This window comes from Anser cygnoides, chromosome 3 (genome assembly GCF_040182565.1).
Source record: "Anser cygnoides isolate HZ-2024a breed goose chromosome 3, Taihu_goose_T2T_genome, whole genome shotgun sequence".
NCBI lineage: Eukaryota > Metazoa > Chordata > Aves > Anseriformes > Anatidae > Anser > Anser cygnoides.
Genome location: NC_089875.1, coordinates 25,697,232 through 25,719,375, shown reverse-complemented (window position 1 = coordinate 25,719,375; position 22,144 = coordinate 25,697,232). Strand labels below are relative to the sequence as shown.

At 37.1% G+C, this 22,144-nt stretch overlaps 1 protein-coding gene across 6 annotated transcripts in view; it reads left to right on the top strand.

Moving 5' to 3' along the window:
* The window catches only part of SYT14 (synaptotagmin 14), an 88,426-nt gene extending 73,615 nt beyond the window's left edge, over positions 1-14,811 (top strand). For 4 of the 6 annotated variants that reach the window (XM_048057626.2, XM_048057623.2, XM_066993751.1 and 1 more), the window contains 3 exons: positions 1,261-1,450; positions 4,401-4,457; positions 5,604-14,811. In XM_048057626.2, the coding sequence (XP_047913583.1) occupies positions 1,261-1,450; positions 4,401-4,457; positions 5,604-5,917 (561 nt within the window). In that variant the 3' untranslated portion in view covers positions 5,918-14,811. The remainder of the gene's footprint in view (positions 1-1,260; positions 1,451-4,400; positions 4,458-5,603) is intronic. The other 2 variants (XM_048057624.2, XM_066993750.1) reach the window with 1 other exon arrangement.
* Positions 14,812-22,144: the final 7,333 nt, after the last annotated feature.

Genomic DNA, 22,144 nt, shown 5'->3' with positions numbered 1-22,144 from the left:
CTTCTTTTTGTAGGTACCATTTCTTCTATTATTTGAGATTCTGTAATGCATTTGGGCTTTTTATGTCAAATTAAGTTACTTGCTTTTAAAGCTAACTTTTATCTTGATGAGGATTTGTGCAATTTAGGTTTTAGTACTGATCTCATGCTCATGTCAGCTGTTGCTGGAAATGATAGAGACATTTGGAATCAGGAATAATCAGCTTCACAAAATCATCATGACTCCTTGAAAGAGTGCTGTCAGATTCCCAAATGAGTCAAGCCATATTTGAAAAATCTGTGGATCCAATTTACGTATATTTTAGAGAGTCATAAAGGGACGTGCTAATGATTCAAAGTTCTTGGCTGCCAAGCAAATTGCCATGCCATTGGCTAGATATTGTCCAGTTTCTTGTTTTAATAGGTACAACTCTACATGCCTATGCATGAAAGCAGGAAATTAAAGTAGAAATGGCTGTGATATGATTAACATGGCAGTGTAGCAAAAGTGTATTTTTTTTTACTTTTTTTTTTAATGCCAGGAATGAGGGGATTAAAAGGATAAAAGTGAGTATTAGAAGCTCCAATCAAAGGCAAGAGAATGTGTGAGAGATCTGAATTTTTTGGAAGCTTGCATGGTGGAAATTAATGCATCACTTGCTAACTTTTATGATGGCATTCTTCCTGTCCCACCCAAGATAAAGGTTCTATAAGAATTCTGTAACCATGAATCAATTAAATTTCTTGTAAGCTAATTTATTCTAGAGAGAGTGCATTTTTCTATTTGCATGTGTTCTGTTATTTTACTAGTCACAAATTCTCAGTCTAGAGAATAACCTTTACAAAAGATGAATAAGAATCTCCTGCATTTTATTATCTTCAAAGTTCTGCTAGTGCTTTCCATTCTTGGAAAGTAAAGGATCCAAGGTTTAATGTTCTCCAGGATGCTAACAAATTATGTTACAAGTCTTATCTTACCAATTGAAGTAAATAGGGACCGTGAAGACTGCTTTTCATCTTCTTTAATTATTTCTCCTGAATGATGAAGCAACGGAAACACAAAATTAAGACTTATTTTAATTCTGGGCTACTTTAGTCTTTGTTACCTCTAGCATGTGTGAACCAAGTATATATTAAGGAATTACATTTCTTATTGGGTGACTGAATGGAATTTGTTATTGTCATTAAGTTGCTTTTCTAGTTTTCAGTGTGTTATTTAAAAATTAACTTCCCAATAACATACTTGAATAGAATGCATAGAACTTTTTCTTTTCTTTTATAGGGTTGTGACTCTCAAATGAGCATGTCAGAAGTGTCCTGCAGTGAAAGTACCTCCTCTTGTCAGTCTCTGGTGCATGGCTCAGCTCCAGAAATCCTCATTGGCCTCCTTTATAATGCTACAACTGGAAGATTATCAGCAGAAGTGATAAAAGGCAGCCACTTCAAAAACTTGGCAGCAAACAGACCACCCAGTGAGTGAAAATCTTTTTTCATTCTAATGCTTCTGTACTGGTGGGGATCTTGGTAGTAAGGACTTCAATCCTATCATTTAGTCTTACCCAATCAAAATGAAATAGAGCAATCATCAACTAATCTGTTTCATGTTTTATATTTCTAGTCAGTTGGGAAATAGCAAAAATCTGAAATTCAAAATATTAATTGAAAGTTGACAAGGCTGCTTTAATTTTTCATGATGACTGAGTAATAAATTACCTTTATCATAATGATTAATTGCTAAATTACTAATGCGTCACATCATGGGCCAAGAATAAAAAGTTAGTGTTTAAAGAGAAAGTACATGCCAGCAAATATTAATCTAAACACTGTGAACAGTTACCGCTGTTCCTAGAGGGTTTGTTACTGCAGTCTTTAATTGCTTATGTGCCTGTGTATACGTGGTAGCAATATATTTAATTTAGGAATGTCAGTGAAGACAGCATAGAAACAAATGGAGACCTTTGGCATATATACTGTGCAGAAGGAAGATTTATAATCATCGAGGACTTGAACTGTGTGTTCAAGCATTTGTTCAGAAATACGTTTGTCTGAAATAAACTTTTAAATTTCAGCCAGATGGAATGTCACACACAGAATATTTTTACTGTCTCTAATTCTTTGATAAAGATTGAGAAATTTTAGTAATGAACTTTTTTTTCCTTGTTCTTTAAATGATGAGTCTGATTTATATCTGTTGTAGCCAGACACACCTACCTGTTCCTCTTGGTTTAGTCTTGGAGGCTCAGGTTTTAGTCTATCTTTCTGTTTCTAATCCCCAGATTTGTATGATACTACTAGATTACCCAGTAGGCTTCCGATGTTTTGTAAGTGATTTCACATCTCACATTGCCTTCAGATTTTAGGAAGTAAGCCAAACAACTTGAGACTGATGTTCTCTTTCTTTCTTGACCCATGTTTTATTCCATTCATTAATTACGTTTGGCTCAGCTACACTCTGCTCTGCTTTCTGTATACTTTTTGCACTGATGGAGCCAGAATTCATTAATATGGCCGGAGAAGGAAGGCCAAAGAAGAATTTCAAATACTTTTATATAATTAGGTAGCTGCCCTGGAGTCACCTATTTGGAGACAAAGCATAGAAATAGATGAGGAAAGCCAAGGAGAGCCAAGGACACTGGAATCTCTAGGGAAAGTCAAGTTTTTCTGAACATTTAGAATATGTGAATTAGTTGGGTACAGGAAGTCCATACTTGGTTTGATGACAGGTATGTTTATTCCCCTGTAAGTTAATTCCCAAACTGTGCTCTTGTGCTAACAGTTGCGTACAACACCGGGGTCAAAAGTTTTACTTTGAATGCAAGAAAGCAGCATAGAACATGACACACAACTCTGTAGTAGCATGTTCTGTCTTCTTTTTGGAGAGTAGGTTTCCTGATGACAAAAGTTTCCAAATAACTGCTCTTGTGTGTTACCTTCTGTCATACTTTCTGAAGGACAGGAGAAAGTTTTGATATTCATACTAATAATAGTCCACTTCTGCTTACACATATGTGGGTTTAGAGTTTTCTTTCTAGAAAGATGGAAAGTAATGCACCTTCTAGGTCTGGTAAGACAGTGCACACAATATTGTGGAATCCAAATTTCTTCTGTTGGTTGTTTTGTGCACCCCCACCAAGCAAGAAGAACTTCTTGTAAATTCCTGGACCCAGATGCATGCTATTGCCATTTTCTAACTCCCTGCCAAGTGTATTGTGACCATATGACAGCCTTTCTCTGTGCCATCACTTCCATAAAATGAAAACTAAGGCCCACGAGGTTGATAGTGAAATGCTCTGACCACATTTGTTGTTTGAACAGTCAGTGCTCCAAAATCTTTACTAGTGTTACAAAGTGCATGCACAGGTCAGTTTTCATTCAGGTCTTGAGAAACTCCAATAGAAAGGGTAGCAATTTTTATTTCTCACAAGCGATCCTTCCGTATCCTAGGGATCACAAACCTATGCAATTTTTGTGAAATGCTTCTGCAGCAAATAGAATTGAGTTCTTCGTTTCTGCTTCTTGGTAGTCTATGCTCCTCTGCTGCATATTTTAAATTTTATTTAGTAACTTATTTAGGAACTTATACAAGCAAATAAGCTAAATCCTGCAAGCAGTCAAAGTTGATGATAGAGTCTGTCTTGTTTTCTTTTTGTGACAGTTAATATTTTGTCTGAGAAAAGAAGGATGCTTCTTAGTATCTCTTAACATTTTGTTGAAAAGTTTTTGCACGTTATATGCATGCATGTGTATTTGCACACACATGAGATCCATAAATATATGAATTTTAACAACTGAGATCTTTACATTTAAATAGAGAGACTCATACATGAATTTTGGATGTAAGCATCCCTCACCTTTGGGTAGACTTCAGATTAGTCATTCTTGTGCCCAACTCCTTCTACGCAAGAAATAGTGTTAAAATCATGTAGCTGTAACTAATACCTAAGGGCACAAGAAGCTTAGTTTTCAGGTCAGTGATTTTTCATTTTATTGCTTTTAATGTATAAGTATAACCACCATGTGCAGTTTTTCTTAATATGCTGGAGTTTGCATGAAAAAGCATAAGAGTTGATAAAATGGATACAGCGATTTTAACCCAGTCTTCTGTAACCTGATCGTCTGCATGATTCTTTCTGTGCTCAGTGTGCTTTAGAACCCAGTAGCTGTAAGCGCTAAGATAACCCATTATATAAGCAGTGTAATTTGTAAAGATTACACAAAAACTGCACAAAATTGTCATTTCATGAAATTTTACCCAACAATCCTTTTGTTCAATCCTTTTCCTGATCTATGCTGCTAAGGTTTTGTGTTCTTCCACTCCAGTGAATAGTGTTTCCTCTTAAACTTTAACCTTTGATCCTCTCTCACCCAGCTATTGACATCTGGTCATTATTTCTTTTACTGCTTTCCACCCCCTGTTGTCAGATGGACTGTTCTGTTGTCTAAAACACTTGATAGGTGGACAGGTTTATATAATCCGAGGTGAGTTCCTGTAGACACTAATTGGGTGTTGTCTTTTTCATGCAAAAGAAAACTTGCCAGCAGTAAAGCTATCCACAGCTGCCTACTTTATTGGTTTATAACAGTATATGTTTATTATTTGTGGCACTCTTTAATGCACAAGTTGCATTTATCTCTGATTATGGATGATGGGATTTCAGTGTACCTGCAAAGTGAAATTACGCAGTGTTTCTTTTTACAGAAACTTGAATCTTTTAATAATATTATTCACTATTATTCATGGCAGGAATAAAGAATAAAAAAAACAAAACAAAACAAAACAAACAACACAGATTATTTAATAGTGGCATGTTTCTTAAAATAAGTTATAGTTATGACTTCATAAATGCACAACTTTCTGCAGGAGCATGGCTTGATGCTTCTAGTCAAATGAAAATAGAGCTTTAAAAATAAGTATTTATACCCAAATACTAACATTCTGTGTAGGCTAGCCACGTTTACTTGCATCAGCTTCCTAAACGTACTTGCAAAGAGCACTTTAAACAACCATATTGAATTGTGTAAAAATGATTTCTCTAAAGGTATAATAGGTGTATTCCTTCATGAATCTAGAAATTAATTTTCTTTCTATTTTGTAAACTTTCACTTTTGAATGCACTTTGCTATGTTTTGGTCTTTAAAACGAATAAAATAAAGCCCAAAATGAGAACCACATCCATGCAGAGATTATTCTTAAGCATTTCATCCTGGCTGTTTTGATATCATTACTGCATATCAACTTTTTTTTTTCTTCTTTTTCTCTTCATTGTCTTTATTCTACCTCATTCTTATTCTCTGAAAATTCAGTGGTATGCTTTACAGTGTTGTGGCTAGTTGGAGCTTGCTAAGTGTTAATTTAAGTTTGTTTGGAACAAATAAGGGGCTTGATGGGAAGAAGGATCATGCGGTATACCTTTAATTTAACCCGTTTACATAGTACTGAAGTTAATTACTTTGTTATTGTGTTTGTACTATTTTGCTTAATTGTCATCTTTTTCATGTGTCTAATCTAATCTGTGTTCAATCAGCCTGGTATACACCATATCCTTGAGAATCTTGTAAATATCTCATTATCAAAAACGTTTGTTCTAAGACTTCTAATATTCTAAACTATGATTTATTTTTTAGATACATACGTTAAGTTAACACTGCTGAACTCCATGGGGCAAGAGATGTCCAAATGCAAAACTTCAATCCGCCGAGGACAGCCAAATCCAGTATACAAAGAAACCTTCGTTTTCCAAGTTGCACTGTTTCAGCTTTCAGATGTGACCCTCATATTGTCTGTATATAATAAGCGCAGCATGAAACGAAAAGAGATGATAGGGTGGATTTCCTTAGGTCTTAACAGCTCAGGAGAAGATGAACTTAATCACTGGACTGAGATGAAAGAATCTAAAGGACAGCAAGTATGTAGATGGCATACTTTACTAGAATCTTAATGGACGGTACAAAGTGCAGTTGTGGTTCTAAGGGAGTTTTGTCTTTCAAGATGATCACTATTTCTGGTCACAGTCAACAGATTTGTTGTGGAAATGGAAAATGAAAATTGAGGTCAACATTCCATCTTAAAGAGTGCACAACATGCAAAATGGCGAGATTTAATATATAATCGTCGTTTAGTATCAGGCACTTCCTTGGTGTTAGAGGAGCCTTGCTATATGCAAACATGTTAGCAGTCCCTCCCCCAGCCACCTGATGCTGTATTCGTTTGAGTTTGTTTTGTGTTTTTCAATTCAGTAATATTTTATGTAAGGTTCTCCAAATTGACGTACGCTCCTTCTTGTGTACTTTTTGTAGTGCTCTTACACTGTAGCTTCTGACCTGCCTGCATTCAGATTAAGGGTCAATAATTTGCACTATGAGAAAAAGTTGATGATCTGTGAAGAAAAAAAGTCAACAGCAATGAAAAACACCACCATAAAAACCAAGACCACCAGTGGAGAAGAACATTTAGTAATATGGCATATATGAATATACTGTTGTTTAACACTGAGTTTCTTTCCAGGAGCTTAGTACAATTAAGTTTTCATTTTTGATATCCAGTTGGTTTGAAAAATACTAGCATTTGGGCATCAGGTGAACTTTGACATAAAATAAATGTTTCTTCAGTCTGTGACAGGAACGAGCTCTCTATATGGCATAAATTGGGGTTTTCCCTTTGCCTGTACTTTTGCCTAATCCAAAGAGACCAGATCATTAGTTTGGTCCCTTCCAAATCTCCTTAGACAGGTTGTACTGTAAAACTATGTAACTTTCTGTTGAAAGCACCTCCTGTATTCGTGTATTCCAATGTAGGAAGCTCATAGAGCACGATTTTACTAAAATATTTTTTCGTTAAAAAAAATTTGATATGTATTTCTTTAAAATGTCAGCAGTTGGAAGTTAGGTTGAAAGACTGAAGGAAGTGGAAGCAGTTGAACTGCTCAGAATGAATGAGAAATATTGTGACTTCTGTTAGAATAGACATTCGTTTGAGTCTTTTCTGAGCTGTGTTAGGGATTACTGTATGCCATTTGTTGGAAGTACAGGTCAGACCAGAATTTTTTAACTTTCTTCTTGGAGAAGACAACATTAGTGAGTTCTTTGTTTTTGTTTTTGGTTTTTTTTTTTTTCAGTGATTGGCCAGCAAAAGAATTAATATTCACACCCAACATAGAAATTTTCTTTGCTTATATTCAGGTTGGGAACAGCAGCTTTCAAACAACAAAAGGAGCCACAGTGTCACAAGAAAAGTTTACTATCAAATGAACACTTCTGGCTTCCACTGAAATTAGGGAAATATCTGTGCTTCTGAGATTCCGATTTGTCCCAAATATTTTAACTGGAATCACACTAACTGTCCGACTGCTGAATCCAAGTCAGATTACTGAAACTGTGGATTATTGAGTAAACGTTATTTTTTTAAACGCTTCCCAATTCAAATACTCTCTTTGCCTGTAGTGATGTTTCATTTAAAATTTTAATTATTGCTGTATGGAAAGCAAGCAAATTTGTTTTCCTTATAAATGATGGTGATGTCTTACTGTTTTTTAGCACTTGGTGGGTAGAAGACAGAAGTTTTGGATACTATTAAGAGAATTAGTGGTAGCCTAGAACATTCTCATTAGGACATTTTTTTTTTCCTCTCAGATTTCTTTATAATACCTTTGAACAATCCTGGCTTTAGGGTACACGGTCAAGTACAGTGAGATTGGAGACAGTGACTATACTATACTAAAGAAATTTCATGTGGTTCTCAAATTCTCATAGTACTTAATAAGTTCACTAGGGCCTTTTTAAAGACTACTGTAATTCCACTTCTTATTTTATTTGGTGCCTTCTGAAGGGTTTATTTGCAGCGCCAGGTTTTCAGATTTAAAGATTAACAGGCCTGATTTTTAATCTGTTATTACATTGCTGCTTCATTTACAGAAGCTTTATTTATTAAATACAAATAATCCAAAAACTCTTTAACCAGGAATGATCTTGCAGTGCTACAAGTTGTCTCTTTTAATCCTTTTTGTTGCTCGGTTTGTAAAACGTAATGTTGAGTGTAGAATTTAATAATAATAATAATAATAATCAACATTAATTTTATATGCATAAGGAAAATTCTCAGATTTTCCCAATCCTTATAGCTTTCCTATGATAGAAACTGTCTTAGAAACTGATCAAAAGCAACTTTTCAATGGACGTGGAAGTGTTTTTACTCATTCTGTTTGTGGATGTTTGAATGCTCTTTCCTAAAGCTGAAACTTATCTCTTAATGGTTGTCTCTTTGTACAGATTTTGATTTAAAATAATTTACAGTTTTTAACAGTAGGAACTGAGGAAGTTAATTCCAGTGGAGGGTATATTTAACATTACCGTTGAAGAAGTGAGTTTGGAAGGTGCAGCAAGTAACCTCTTACAGAATCCAAACTAAACTAAGTGTCATGATTTGGGTTTATGTTTGTGGGTTGCATTGCTTCAGTTTTACATCTAATTATTCAGATTTCGAAGACACTGAAACCTTAATTTAGTCATAGCAGAGATTTAAAATAATCTGTGTCGGGCACATTTGGGAAGAAGAATCTCTTTCTAGATTATGCGACTTTTCCCACAGTAGTAAGGTCCAGTTTGTGCTTCGCAGAAGAGGGTTTGCTTTATTTGGATTTATTCTGTACAAAGGCTGGAAACTGAATGTGTAAAGAATGGAAATGAATGTTTAATTTTCAGGCAGTAGAATATGGATTTTCCATGCAAAACCAGTCACACCAATAATTGGATTCACCCTGGGATTTTTATGAATTAGTTACAGTATCAGTAGCTGTCATGTTGTTCTTTCTTTGTAGATCCCATTCTTATGCATTGTTTGTCATTATATTCTTCTTACTGCTTTATGCGAACCGATACTTTCCTATCTGAAATCTGCCTTAGATGCAGAAGCCCCCATAGGGGCTTAAGCATATAGTGCATTTTGGTGCATTAACTGAAGTCTCAAGCATGGAACAGAATTTCTAAAGAACAAAGTGTTTGAAGCAAATTAGAAAGAGACAGTTATATTTTCCTCAGACTTGTCGGTGCTTTCTTCATAGTATTTTGTTGCTTATTTTTGTTCAAAAGTACAATTAGTACTTGGAAGAGTTTATCAAATTATCTAATTACTTTTCTGTGTGCCAATACACCATGTAGAGATTACAATTCTTGAATTAGTTTTCTGACAGTGTAGCCTTAAATAATTGTAGAACAGTGAAGTTCTTACAGATTCTATTCTGGAAAATATTTCATTCTTTCTGCATGTAATCTATTTGCTTTAATGTTTAGAATATTTCACATAGGTGTTCTCAAAGGTAAAGTCATCTTAAGGTATTATAGCTATGAGGAAAGGTGGTTAATTCCTTTCAGTATGTGGTATGGGCAAGGTTGCGATCTGTACAGACAAGTATGAAATCACTGTGCAGGACTATGAGAGGGCCCGCAGTCTGTGTAGGACATTGCTGTCTCCCACATATGTGGAAGCATGGAGTAAGCAGAGCCACGCTTCTGCTCCCTGCTCAGGAGGGTGGCACTGGTAGGATTCAAAGCTTGGTCCCTGTGGTGCTTCCCATGCTCAGGACTTAGGGGACAGCTACGCAGTGACCAAGCAGCGAGTCTGAGTGTAAAGGCAGAAGTTAGGCAAGGTGTGATGAATTCAATTCATGTATGAATTGAATACAGATCGCTCTTACACGTATAAATTCTAACAAAAAGGCTGTGGTAAAATCAGAGAATGATGTTTGAGGGGAAGCCTCTTGGCCTGACCATTTCAATGTGAAACTGCCAACACATTGCCCTTTCATTTAACCAAGAGTTGTATTAAGCTCTTATTCATCACACTTTTCTGGAGGAAAAATGGCTGTCTTGTCTAAAGCAGGTTTTAATATTATGGCTTGTCCAGCTGCAAGGCAGACTGACTTCCTCCTTGAGCTGAATTCTCAGTAAAAGTTCACCATTTATTTAACTCTCCCACCGATGTGCATGCATACCTCCCATTAACGTTAATAAGAGGAACCCATGGGCATCAACAGGAGTGGGGGACCTGACCCTGGAGGTTTTATGTGTAATGGGATCAGTAGAGTAGGGCAGTGGTACAGCGGGGCACCTGCAACATGATCAAATGTGATTCCAACTGTGAATGGACGTTTAAAAAAAAATAAAAATATCAGGATACTTAGTTATTTAATCATTATCTCTTATTTTTGTTTCTTCTGTTCCTCAGCTTGCGGAAATGCTTGAACATTAAAAATGTTAAAGCAATCGTCAAACATCTTGATTGCTTTAACTGGAATATTCAGCAAAGTTATTGTTAGAACAAGCTGTCAAGAATGCTCTGTATTTTTGTTCTGTTTAACTCAGCTGCTGGATTTTGTAGTGCTTCACAGCTGGGTTTCAGACTACTTTGTTCTGGTGGTAGTTTTTGAAGGGGAAGTCATAGGAGCATTCGCTTGTCAGTGAAAGAATTCCTGACAAAGCGACGTCGTCTGAGAGTGAGGGCGCTAAAACGAGAGAGGGCCTCACACTGAGGTAGCTGTAGTGACTCCACTTCCACTCGAGGAGCCTTGCGGTCCTTGGAGGGCCCTACTCAGAGAAATGGTGGTGTGTGCTTTGTGGGAGCTCATACATCTGATGCTGCACGTGCTGCTCTGTGTGGGAGCCCCTCAGCTGCTAACCTAGCGTATTTTATAGACATAAGAAGGGTAAATAAGTGTTTATGTGCAGGGTGAGTACAAACTGGCCTACAGTGATGTGGATTAGTTTAGCCTTAAGAACTTACCACTGCCCCTCCTTAATTGCAAGCAGGGTTTCTTCCTTTCTGCAGACTATGCAGAAATCTTATGCACCCAATGTATCTGTTTATATTATGCCTACCTGCATACGGCACGATTAGATTAACGGTAGCAAGCTTAGTTTGTATTTGACGTGGTGTGACTGAGTTAATAAATTGGTCTGATACGTGCTGGGCCAGGTTTTGCTGCACAGGGTTTTGCTGATATAATAGAGAATAAGATCTGTATGGGGAGGAATGTGCCAGGAGTTAGGAAAGTGGGTAGTATTGCTCCTTTAGGAATGAAGACCAGGAAACAACTATGTCCAGAAAATGGGCAAGGCTAGCCTAATAGCAAGAAGCGTTCATTCACTTCCTTGGAAGCATTTACTGGTTGAGCTGGTACAAAGCCTCCAAAAGCTGCCTGTCTCTGAGGAGCCTACTCAGGAGAGCAGAAGCAGTACTACCATACCACTGAAGGAATACCTCATGGACATTCAGGGATGTAATTAATGTCATCCTTTTTGTCTTATATCTGAGGACAGGAGTCTTGCCCTTTTTATCGAGTTAATTCTTTTTCTGTGTTTTGCAAATCCTATGGACAGTCACTGCATGCCTAGGGTTTAAAGTGGATTGCTTTATAACTTTTGTTTCATTTCCAAAGCATGACTCTGAGTGAATTTTCAGAATTAACTAGAAGCATTATCATAGCTTTAAGATGTAAGGTAATTTCTAGGCCATAGTGCAAGCAAGGAGCAGGGCTTTGAACAAATTTTGGTGGTGAATTTTGCAAATGGCTTATTATGACATTTTAAGAAAATTTCTAAGCGGTTGAATGTATTAGGGAATATTTACAAAAAAAAAAAAAGGAAATAGAGCAATGATCTTTTTTACTATACAGCTAGTTTGCTGTCCTTTCCAGTAAACCACAAGGTTCATTAGTGCTCCGTACTGTTTTGTTTATGATAACAGTTTTTAATGTGATTTTCATGACAAAGTGTAATTAGTGAAACCTTTTATTCAATTTTCCCTTTCTTTGCTTTTTTTAAGGAGAGATTTCTCCTTATATAGTATATATACTTTCTTACAGAGCTTTCTTACCTATTTTTCTATAAGATGATTTAACATTGTAAAATTAAATGCTCTATGAGCAAGCTATATCACTGTTACACAATCTAAAGTGCTAATATAATGACTAAGGGCCTGAACCTACTGCCTTTTACTCGGGTCTTGGTTTAACTGCACTTTCTTCGTGTCGGGCAGAACCTTTCCCCATAAGCAGTTCCATCCATTTCCCTGAAGTGACTCAGGGAAAGGTACAATTAACGCGAAGAAGAGTGGTAAAACTGAGCCTCCTCTCCATTCTTAGTGGGACATCTGTCATGAGTAAAGGCTGCTGGCTCTGTCCCAAAAGTGTAGTTATAGATTATAGTTCCCTTGATCTTCAGTAATTTTGAACTTGTTTTCTGGTGACTATAAGCTAATAACTGATGGTAGTGAATACGAATATTGAATTGTGCTGTTATCAGCAAGATTATTAAAATGTGTTTCACATTTTAATTCATTCTCTCATTGGGATATAAGGAATTGGGTTTGTGAAGCATTTTATTGCATAGAGATAGCACACATTCACCGCATTTTTAATAAGTGTATGAAATATACGGTATGTAGCATTTTCTTGCTTACTTTTATACTGCCTGTATGCCACCGATGCACTCGGTGCCTTGTTTCTTTTGTACAAGACCAATATGTAGAGAAACTAATGTTATCACGTGTAAGCAATGTCACTGCAAATCAGAAGATGTCTTAACCCGGTGATTCCTAGTACGGGAGGTTTCAAATGGCAGTTCGGTTTGACACAATGCATTTCTTTGAGTTTTTAGCTTTCCCCTTCCCTTCCTCATCCTGCCTCTCCAAGAAACCTCCTCACACGACTGTTTATTCCTATCTGATTCCTGTGTCTGATCTAAGTCACATGGTGTTAACCAAAGAACCAAGTCTGTTTCGAATTCTTCGGACAAATATTGTTTGGACTTGCTGTTACTTAAAGACAGAAATGACATAACGGATCTCTTTGAACAAATATAAAATAGGCTTCTGTAAATGTGACTCGCAGCTGAGAATTCAAGATACCTCTTTTCTGACTGGTCGTGCATTATTGTGTCGGTAGCAATGTGTTTGATTTATATTTCTTTGTGTATTTTAATCAAAATCACATCAAAAATATAAATCAGTGCTGTCAAATTAGCTTATTTTACTCATTTTATACATATATCTGAAGTGTGCAACTTTGAGAACAGATTCAGCTTTTGTGTCTGAAGCCCTGATAGTATATGATAACTGTCTAGCATATGCTGGTCTTACGGAAACAGACTCATGCTGCATTATACATACATTTCCTACTAGTATCCTCTTCGTTGTATAATTTATGGAATATAACATGGTTTTCAACTAATGTTTCAACTTGAAATTCCTTAAAATTCAGTGCATGTATAGCCTTAAGCATTTTAAGACACTAAGCACAGTTTTAAAGGGAATAGGTTATATTTGCAAGTCCTGTTTAGAAATCAGAGAATTATTTTTATATGTCAATCAAAGATCATCGAAAATGGGCATATTAAAGTCATGTTACCAACACTGCTCCTAATTATATGCTTTTATAAAAAGCATTTTGGCGGAACTTTTTAGACGTGAAACATCACTGCTCATTTTCTTTCTTGAATTTGCTGATTTTGTTTTCATGCTTTCATTTCTGTACAGAATCTTGGAGCCTATAAAGCAATGTCCGTGACTGAATTTTCCCTCTTTTAGAATTTCTTGAGCTTCTCTTCTGTTTTGCTGTGCTTTTAATTTGAATAAGCAGTAATTAAAATTCTCTATTTATTTATTTATTTATTTATTTTTTACGTTTTGACAGTAAGAAAGAGTGAATGACTGTTTTCAACTGTTTACATGGCTTATTAAATTCTTAAGACTTCATTTGAAACTGTCATTATAATCCAGATGAAGACATACCTTTCATGGCGTTTCAGTCCACAGCAGGTGAAGACAGAGTTCTGGCAATGAATGTACAGATCTGCATATTGGGTGTCAAATTGTAAATCCCCAGAGGGATTTATAATTATGTGTCACATTGTACCTACAGCATCTCCAATTGTGTGATGTCAGTTACATCTTGTTTTGTTTCCTTTGTTATTAACTAGCAAAAAAAAACCACCCCAACACCCTACTTTTATCATTTTATGCTAACATATATTAATCTTGAGGGTTTCCAGTGTATGAGATTAGTTAGTGTTGTCAGCTGTCTTTCTGTTTAAAAAAATAATAATAAAAAGCTGGTCTTTCAGCATATGCATTCCATTACTATTCTTATTTTGGGGAGAGGCAAACTGCCACCAGCTATTTGTAGTTGTATTTACCTGTACAGCACAGGTAACTTTAATTCCATATTAGTTTGATGAAAACATGCTATAGTATATTTTCAAAGTATGGATCTGTCACAACATTAAAATAATCATTTTACGTACCTGAAGCTTTGCAGCTGTGGTTTTCTATTTTGTTTGCTCTCTCTATTTGTATTGATTACTCTGTGAAACGTGTTTTTGTCAGTTTTGGGACTGGAATGGATATTCTTTGGTTAATTCAAACTACTTTCTGTATGTGGAATCAGCTTTTTGCATGTGAACTTAATTGTTGGAAAGTATTTGAAAAAAAGGAAAAATTACCTTTAAAACTGGTTGTTGTCACTTTCCTTTGGAGTTAATTAGATCTTAAACAAATGTAGTAGACTTCACTGTTTAGGAGATACTAACACTTGGACAACTGTTTGAACTCCTGTCAGCATTAAAAGAAAACCAATAATTTTGGCAAGCTAACTAATCCTCTCCCTAACATACTTCTTGGCTCTGTTTCCAAATTTCCTAAGTTTCCCCAATTCCCTCTCCATTTCTCACAGTCTTTGTTGATGTCATGAATCTTCTACTTAGAGAAATTTAAATTAACCAATGTGATAATGTTCTGACAAATATGATGTGTATATTGGCAAATAAAGACACACTCAGGTGATAATTCTGATTGACTTTGGAAATTGGCTTTATGCAATTTTCTTCTGGGGTCATCTTTGATTGTGTCTGCTTCTTTGTCCCACGTGCCTTTCTCAGAAGGGATCTCATCTAATGCGCCTAACTTCCACTTTCTAAGGAACAGGTAGGGTGAAATAATTGAAGGTTGATTTAAACATGAAATAAGTAACAATTCTAATTTCACTGTGACCCAGCTTAGATCTTCTATACTGTCCTCTAATGATTTTTGTAGTACATGCTAGAAAAAAGCTTTCTGGGCCCTCATGGCAGTGTCTGCTTTAGGATGTGCCTGGATATGTGTACATTTTAATAGGTATTAGCATACATGGAAAAAAAAAAAGAATTGTTACAAAATTAAAGCATATTTTCCTACCCTAAAGCTAGGAAGGCATAAGAGAAAGAGCTTCTAGCATTTCTTCCCATTTCTGCAGATGAAACGAGCATAGCCCAGTGACTTTTACAAGATGAAACTAGAGAGAGTGGTATGTTTATTGCTGTGTGATCCTGATCATCTGGACCCATCTGTGCAAATCCTAGGATTTCTACAAACAAGATAATGTGGTACTTGCTGGTGTTAAGGCTGGCATTTTCAAAAGACTATACACTTAAAAATAACTTGTCATTCCATATGGAGACTGGTACATACTTGGTACTTAAGAAACTTCAAGAAGAGCATTTGTTTTGTGTCCATATTATTTAGAAGATGTCATAAGATACTTGGTACCCTTGTATGTAACGAAAAAAAAAAAAACAACACAAATGTTTTTCTCCAGATGATGCAAGATTATTAAAACTTGAATATATGAACTATCGGATATTTGTTTAAAAATTGAGGATTTATGAAGCTGTGAAAACATGGTAGAGTAAATGAAATGTGTAGTCAGTATGGTAGTACTTGTTCACTGTTTATGAACAGCCATTTTCTACTCAAAGATCGCAGTGAAGAAGAGCTAATACACCCTGTGAATCAAATTCAGCTTTCAGCTGTATGTGTGGCACCTTTCAGTCTGCTATGTTTCATGTATGTAGCTGAGCAGAATTAGGTGTAATGCTCCTCGTTGCTAAATAGCTTTCCGTGCAACAGTAATTGCTTCAGACAGAGCCAAATTGCATCATTTCTATGCAGATGCACCTTTACCTGTCAAAGGTTTTCTCTGAATAGTTGTCTTCGTGTGGCAAATTCCACATTAGATAGTATTTTAAAATCACTTAGAAGTCACTAGTTACTTGTTTCCCAAAACTCCTGTGGGTAAGGGCTATTTATCATTTTTCCTGCTAAAATTTGTAATCTTCATTTTCTCTCTGGTGTTTTTGTTTTTACAGTCCAGCAGTGTGAGTCTAATTTAGTGCTTGCTTCATATTAGACATTTCATTTTACTTGTAAATTACTCTACTATCCCAAAATTAATGGGAGCAGTACTAAGGCATTTTGTTACCTGCTAATCGTTTTGAGTAGCTACATTTCAGCATAGGGGTCTAAAAATTTTGGCTGTTGCATCAGCTTTAAGAATAGTAAGGATAGAAGGAAGCAAATAAGCCTAAAAATGCTCAAATTAAATAAATTATCATCAAGGAAGATCATGCAACAAATCATCTGGGGGTTAGATAAATGATTTAGTATTAAATTCAAAACCTAATAGGTTTGTGTGTTCTGAGTGTAGTTTACAGTGGTTTGTTTTCCACTTAATTAGAAGCCTTACATTTCATCTTATTAATAATGAAAATCCTCTTGTCAATTTGTGTAAAATCATGTTGAACTAATATGTATATTTTAGAGGCAGAATAAAATCTCCCCCCATAGCCTTTTGTATTATTTCATTTCATTATGCAAAAAAAAAAAAAAAAAAGACATTCTCCTTTAATTCTGTTAGTGCAAAATAAGAAAACTCTGTCTTCATTGCTGTTAGCGAAAGTCTTTATTTCAAGAACCACGATGAAGATGGTTCAACCTCTGTAGCCCACTGTTTACAAGTAAATGTTAGCTCTACAGAGGGATTAAGAATATCAGGCCAATTCATCTCAACAAATAATAAGGGCATAAAAGATTGTAATTGGTCAGTAATCAAAGCTTAAATTATTATATCTTGTCATATCAGTTCTGTTGCAGTGGCGTAACAGTTAAGAAAGGGCAAATCTGCCAAAGGAGACAAGATTTGTATCCCATTTGTTTTTTGGAGTCAAGAACACATTTCCCTGACATCACAGCATTCTCAGCTGCTGATGCTGGGACCTAAAGTGCCAGTAGACTAAAATGTCAGTCACACAAGCCTTTGCTAATTAATGCCTTTACCAGAAAATGTCTGGCATTCTTAGGAAATCAGGGAGATATAGAACATAGGCATCATTCATATTTATTAAAAGAAAAAAAAAAAAAAAAGGAGGGGGAGGGGGAGGTATTTAATCAGCCATTTAACAAAAGCTCCAAAGCAATCAGCGAGGCTAAAGGTCATGAAAAAGTAGGTCTAAGCCCCAGTGGCAAACCATCACACAAGCTTGTTGCAATTTTCTGAGACAATATCAAACACTTAGGAGCACGCAAGCCAGGCCAACAGGCTAAGTAACAGCATTAACCGTTCAGTCTCTCCCATCTGTTACGCATGCAGCCAAGCTGACAGTTGGGATGGAGTACTTCTATGTATTTCTGTCATCGACAGAGCTGGTGCGTATTGTAGAGTAGTAGCATTGCTTGGGAAATAGCAGTCAGGCTGTTTCCAGCACCTTGAGCACACCCTTTAATAAATCAGGATGAGAGCAAGACCAGCAACTTGTATTTGTTGGTCTAAGTGTGGGACTGGGAGGTGGGGATCCTCTTTAATTCCCCATTTGATGCAGACACGAGAATGCTTTTCTGCTTATGCTTCAACGTACTGAATGTGTATGCTGAATGCCTCAGCTATGCAGTCTTTTTGTCAGTCTTAATATCAACAAACCACTGAAGGATCAGAATAAGCCAAACAAGATTTTAAAACATAGTTTTCAGTGAGGACACTTCACCAGTATGACTGGATATGAGCTTAAATGAATACTGGTGCCAGCATAAGGAGGGGAGTGGAAGTGCTCAGCTGGAGCAGAGTTGTCCTTCCCCTGGTAATCCACACTTAGCTAAATGTCATCCTGTAGCTACCACCTTAAAAAAAAGAAAAGAAAACACAACTGTTACGAATATGGAGGCATTTTGCATTGATGACTGTTGCCTGCAAGGAATTTGTCCAACCATTTCTCATCTTCGAAAAAAATCTTGTAAAACTTGAGAAGTGAGATCCACAGGGGCAGGCAGAACTGATTCTAAATATCACTGAAATACCGCAGAGAGTCCTTTTGATGGGATAGAAATTGCTACTTGGTTCTGGTATAATTTAGCCTTTCAAAAAATCAATTAGAAAATATATGGGAATGTCACCATCTAAAATGACATACATTTAACACATTTGATGTTATTTTGGGGGTTCTCCTAAACCTCCAACAACAATCCCTCTTTTTTTCTTTTTTTTTTTCCCCCCTCCTTCCACCCCCAGACCACTTGTCCCAACCCGCTTCAAGGACATAGATGGCCCTGAGGCATTTTCTGACAGGAGTCGCTGTAGAAGGATTGCTGATAGCTGCGCTTGGACCCTGGGAGAGCCCTTTGAGAGAAAGGGTGGTGGTGCATGACCGATGTGGGAGCACCAGAAAGCTGAGAGATGGTAATAGCTGCAGGTAATTCAAAAGCAGACATTTTCAGACCGTTTATAAAGGATGCTGGTACCCAAGCCACCGCACATCTCACACGCAGATTTGCTCCTCCACTTCGTTTTTGGCTTTTCTGTGGAATGGATTGATTCACCCTTAGGCAAGCGTTTCGCTGCCAGAAATATTTCACGGAATTGTTCTTCTCTTAGTGCATATCCCACCCTCTCTAATTATGCATAACATTTCACTGAAAGCTTTCTCAAAAGGTAGACATGCCGCATAACATCTATTATATCAAGAGCCTGAAGACCAGAATACACTTACCCTGTTCATTGTCATTCTGGGCAATCCAAATTAAACATCCCCAGTAAATGCTGCACTCCAAAGAACAAAAGCCGTAAAACGATTCAATGAATTTTTATCACATATAACCACTGTGAGATAAACGCTTCTGCCTTGCACAAAAAATAGCGATGTCGTTTATGTGAGGAGTGGATTTTAAAAACGTTACAACATCGTAATGGTATGTACTTAGATCTTCAGCCTTCACTGGTATCCACTAGATTTCTCGTCAAGTTACTGCACATAATCTTACCTGGTTTCTTTTCTGGGTACGATGTAGAGTTATGCTTTTCACTTCAAAGTGTATATTGAAACATTTTACAAATACTTATTGTAGCCTATGGTCCTCTGTCAAGTGAGTGGATTGATAGTCTTAACCTAACCCTGAAATGAGCCAGTTTGAAGACGAAGCCTAGAAAGTGCTTGGCAGTTCAGGACACTGCTGCACACCACTTTAAAGGAAGAGACAGATACATTGATCCTAATTTAATGGGAAAATTTTCAGGTAGGTAGTAATGGAGCTGGAATATGGCCAAAGCCTTGAGTTTAATGAGCCTACCCTTATAAAATGTTTTACAGGATCTTTAATGAAAGCAAACAAATGAGATCACAGCTTCATCTCTTCTGCAGCAGAGAGCAGAAAATGCTCATTTCCCTCTAGAAATACCATGCTGCCTATCATCAGGCTGGGGCATTGAAAAAATCTGCCACCAGAAGCATTTTCTGAACAGCCAAGATATCAATGTGTTGACCTGTAGGAGGAGTAGCTGGCTCATGTATTTTAGCCATAATGCTCCTACAGATACTGAGAATTAGCCTCTAAACAAGAGAAGAAATCCTTAACTGATTTGAATTGAAGTACATTGTTGTTTTTTTTTGTTTGTTTTTTTTTTTAAATCTCAGAAATATTGCAGATTTGCAGAAAGATTTCTGATAAGTTTAAGCTCTTCAGATATCATGGACAAGATGAAGGTCTGTAGATCTGCAGCTTCCCATAGACAGGATTTTCTATATCCATCAGTTCTTTAGGATTTTTTAATAAATTTATTTCCAAATATAGCTAATTGTTGGAGAAAAAGAAGTATGACCATAAGAGTCCTTGGCAGCATAAAAATGAAGGAAAATGCTTTGCGGATACTGGAATTGCTTAGCTTGAAACTCTCTGTGTGAAAAGAACGGTGTCAGCCTGCTAACCCCCCAAATGTAAGTTACTGTACGTACAGAGGGGGTCACGTTCAGTTATTTTAAACCACCTTTACTGCGTGATGCTTTATCAACTGAAACAGAAGTCACTTAAAAGCAACAGCCTCTAAAATGCATATGAAGGTGTTCACTTCACAGATTTAAAAACTATGAAAGTCCAGCTTTATACGGGTGCTTAAATCTTTCGATGTGGAATTCAAAGCGCGGATGCGTTACGCTGCTTCGCACCAGGAGGGCCCCAGAGCAGCACACACAGGCCACAGGTAACTGGCTTGGTCGCTTTCGTTGATGAAAATGCATAAAGAGTGAATCCATTCGTTTAGATTTTGTGAAACTCTCTGATAAAACTATATTGTTGCTCACTTAGCAGAAATAGTAGTTTGTTTTGTTTCTTCAATTATACATTTACTTTTGTTCTTAACCTCATGGTGGATGTGTAGTTCCTAGCACACAGACCCAGAGGGGCCTGGCACCCCGAGGATCAGCGAGCGCTCAGGAGCTGTCACAAGCCTTGATGCTGACACCTGCGTGTGGAATTGCTGAGGTGCTACCAGGTAAATCCGACTGCTGCTGCTTGGTACCGTGCTGCAGCGTGTAGTGGCCCCAGGAATGAATCCCAGTTCCGAAATCTGCATTCAGATTTATATATTTAACTTTGGGCTTTTACTGAAGTGATCACTTCCTCTGTACAAGTATACTTTGAAACATGGTGTATGTTCTGTATTACCAGGATCAGATCTGGGGAGAAAAAAAGTCAACTGTGTTTAAAAACACATACACTATATAAACTGAATAAGAAACTTAATTGTAGTGCCCAGCCTGATTCCCTACGTTCCCTAATTCTTTCCCTGTGTACTTAAAAGCAAACAGAGAGCAAAACCTGGGCAAGTGGTTAATTCTTTCAAGATGACACAGACCTGAGATCCAACTAAGTAATACTCTTGCTTTTATATTTGATTTTTGGTTTGGATTATTCAAGGATATTTATCCTTCTCTCTTGGAATAATTTTGTTTTTGGAATAATTTCAGACAACAAACCAACAAACGCAGTCTGCAGTTTAACGTACTGTGACCCACTCTGGCTCCCAGAATAATCTCTCCTACCAATTTATTTCTCAATCGTTGGCTATGCTCTTATGTTTTTTTTGTTTTTTTTTTTTTTAACTCCTTTTCTGCCTCTCAGATTAGAAATTGCTGCCTAGATGTTTTTGTTGAGGACCTTTTATTTCTGATTTACTGTGCTTCCCTAAGTGAAGAAATTGCTCTCTTACTGCTGCGGAGTCGTAAGAAGCTGCTAATGCTTTTTGAGAGCAGAACCACACACAGGAGGCTCGTATAATTTTCTTTGTAATTGAATGTTATATTTCTCAGCATCCAGATTTTTAGCTGTTGGGATTTATTTTTTAAGATGATATATCCTTCGGAGGCTGAGATGTCCTTATGTTAAAGAAAAGCAGGGCGTATTTCGCTAGCCCTTACTAATGACTTGCTCGAGCCCGTTACCGACAGCAAGCCGCCCATCCAGCTTGGGGTGATCTTGGGTAACCTTGCACAAACTTCTCCCAGGCCTGCAGCAGAAACTTGGCCCCCTGCTTCTGGCGGCGTTCGAGTTGGGCTGGTCCCTCTCGGCGTGGTGCCCTGCTTCGTTTCCCTGAGGCCGTTTCTGTCTCTGGACTGGTTGAGTTTTTATTCACGGGGCTGGGCTTTGCCAGCTTTATTTGGGCTGAGCGGTCCCGTTGTGCTCAGTGACACTGCTCACAGAGGGAGGTGCGCCTGGGGAACGGGGCTGGTGTGGCAGCGGGGCGAGGAAAGTCCTTGTGAGAAGCAGAGAGCCTGGGTGACAGAGAGCGATGGTGAACGGGAATGTGTCGAGCAGAAGCAGATGTAGGAAGGAAACGAATCTTTAACTCATTATCGTGGAACAGTAGCCAAGTTAGAGCTCAAAAACAAACAAACAAGCAAACAAACAAGCAGAAAACTTTGGAAGTTTAAGATGATATCTAAATTTTATTACAGAGTTCCTGTTATAGCTTGATTGCAATGACAAAAATAAATCAACTGAATAACTGAGCCGAAGCTGATCATTATTCAGTTTTTCTTGGTGG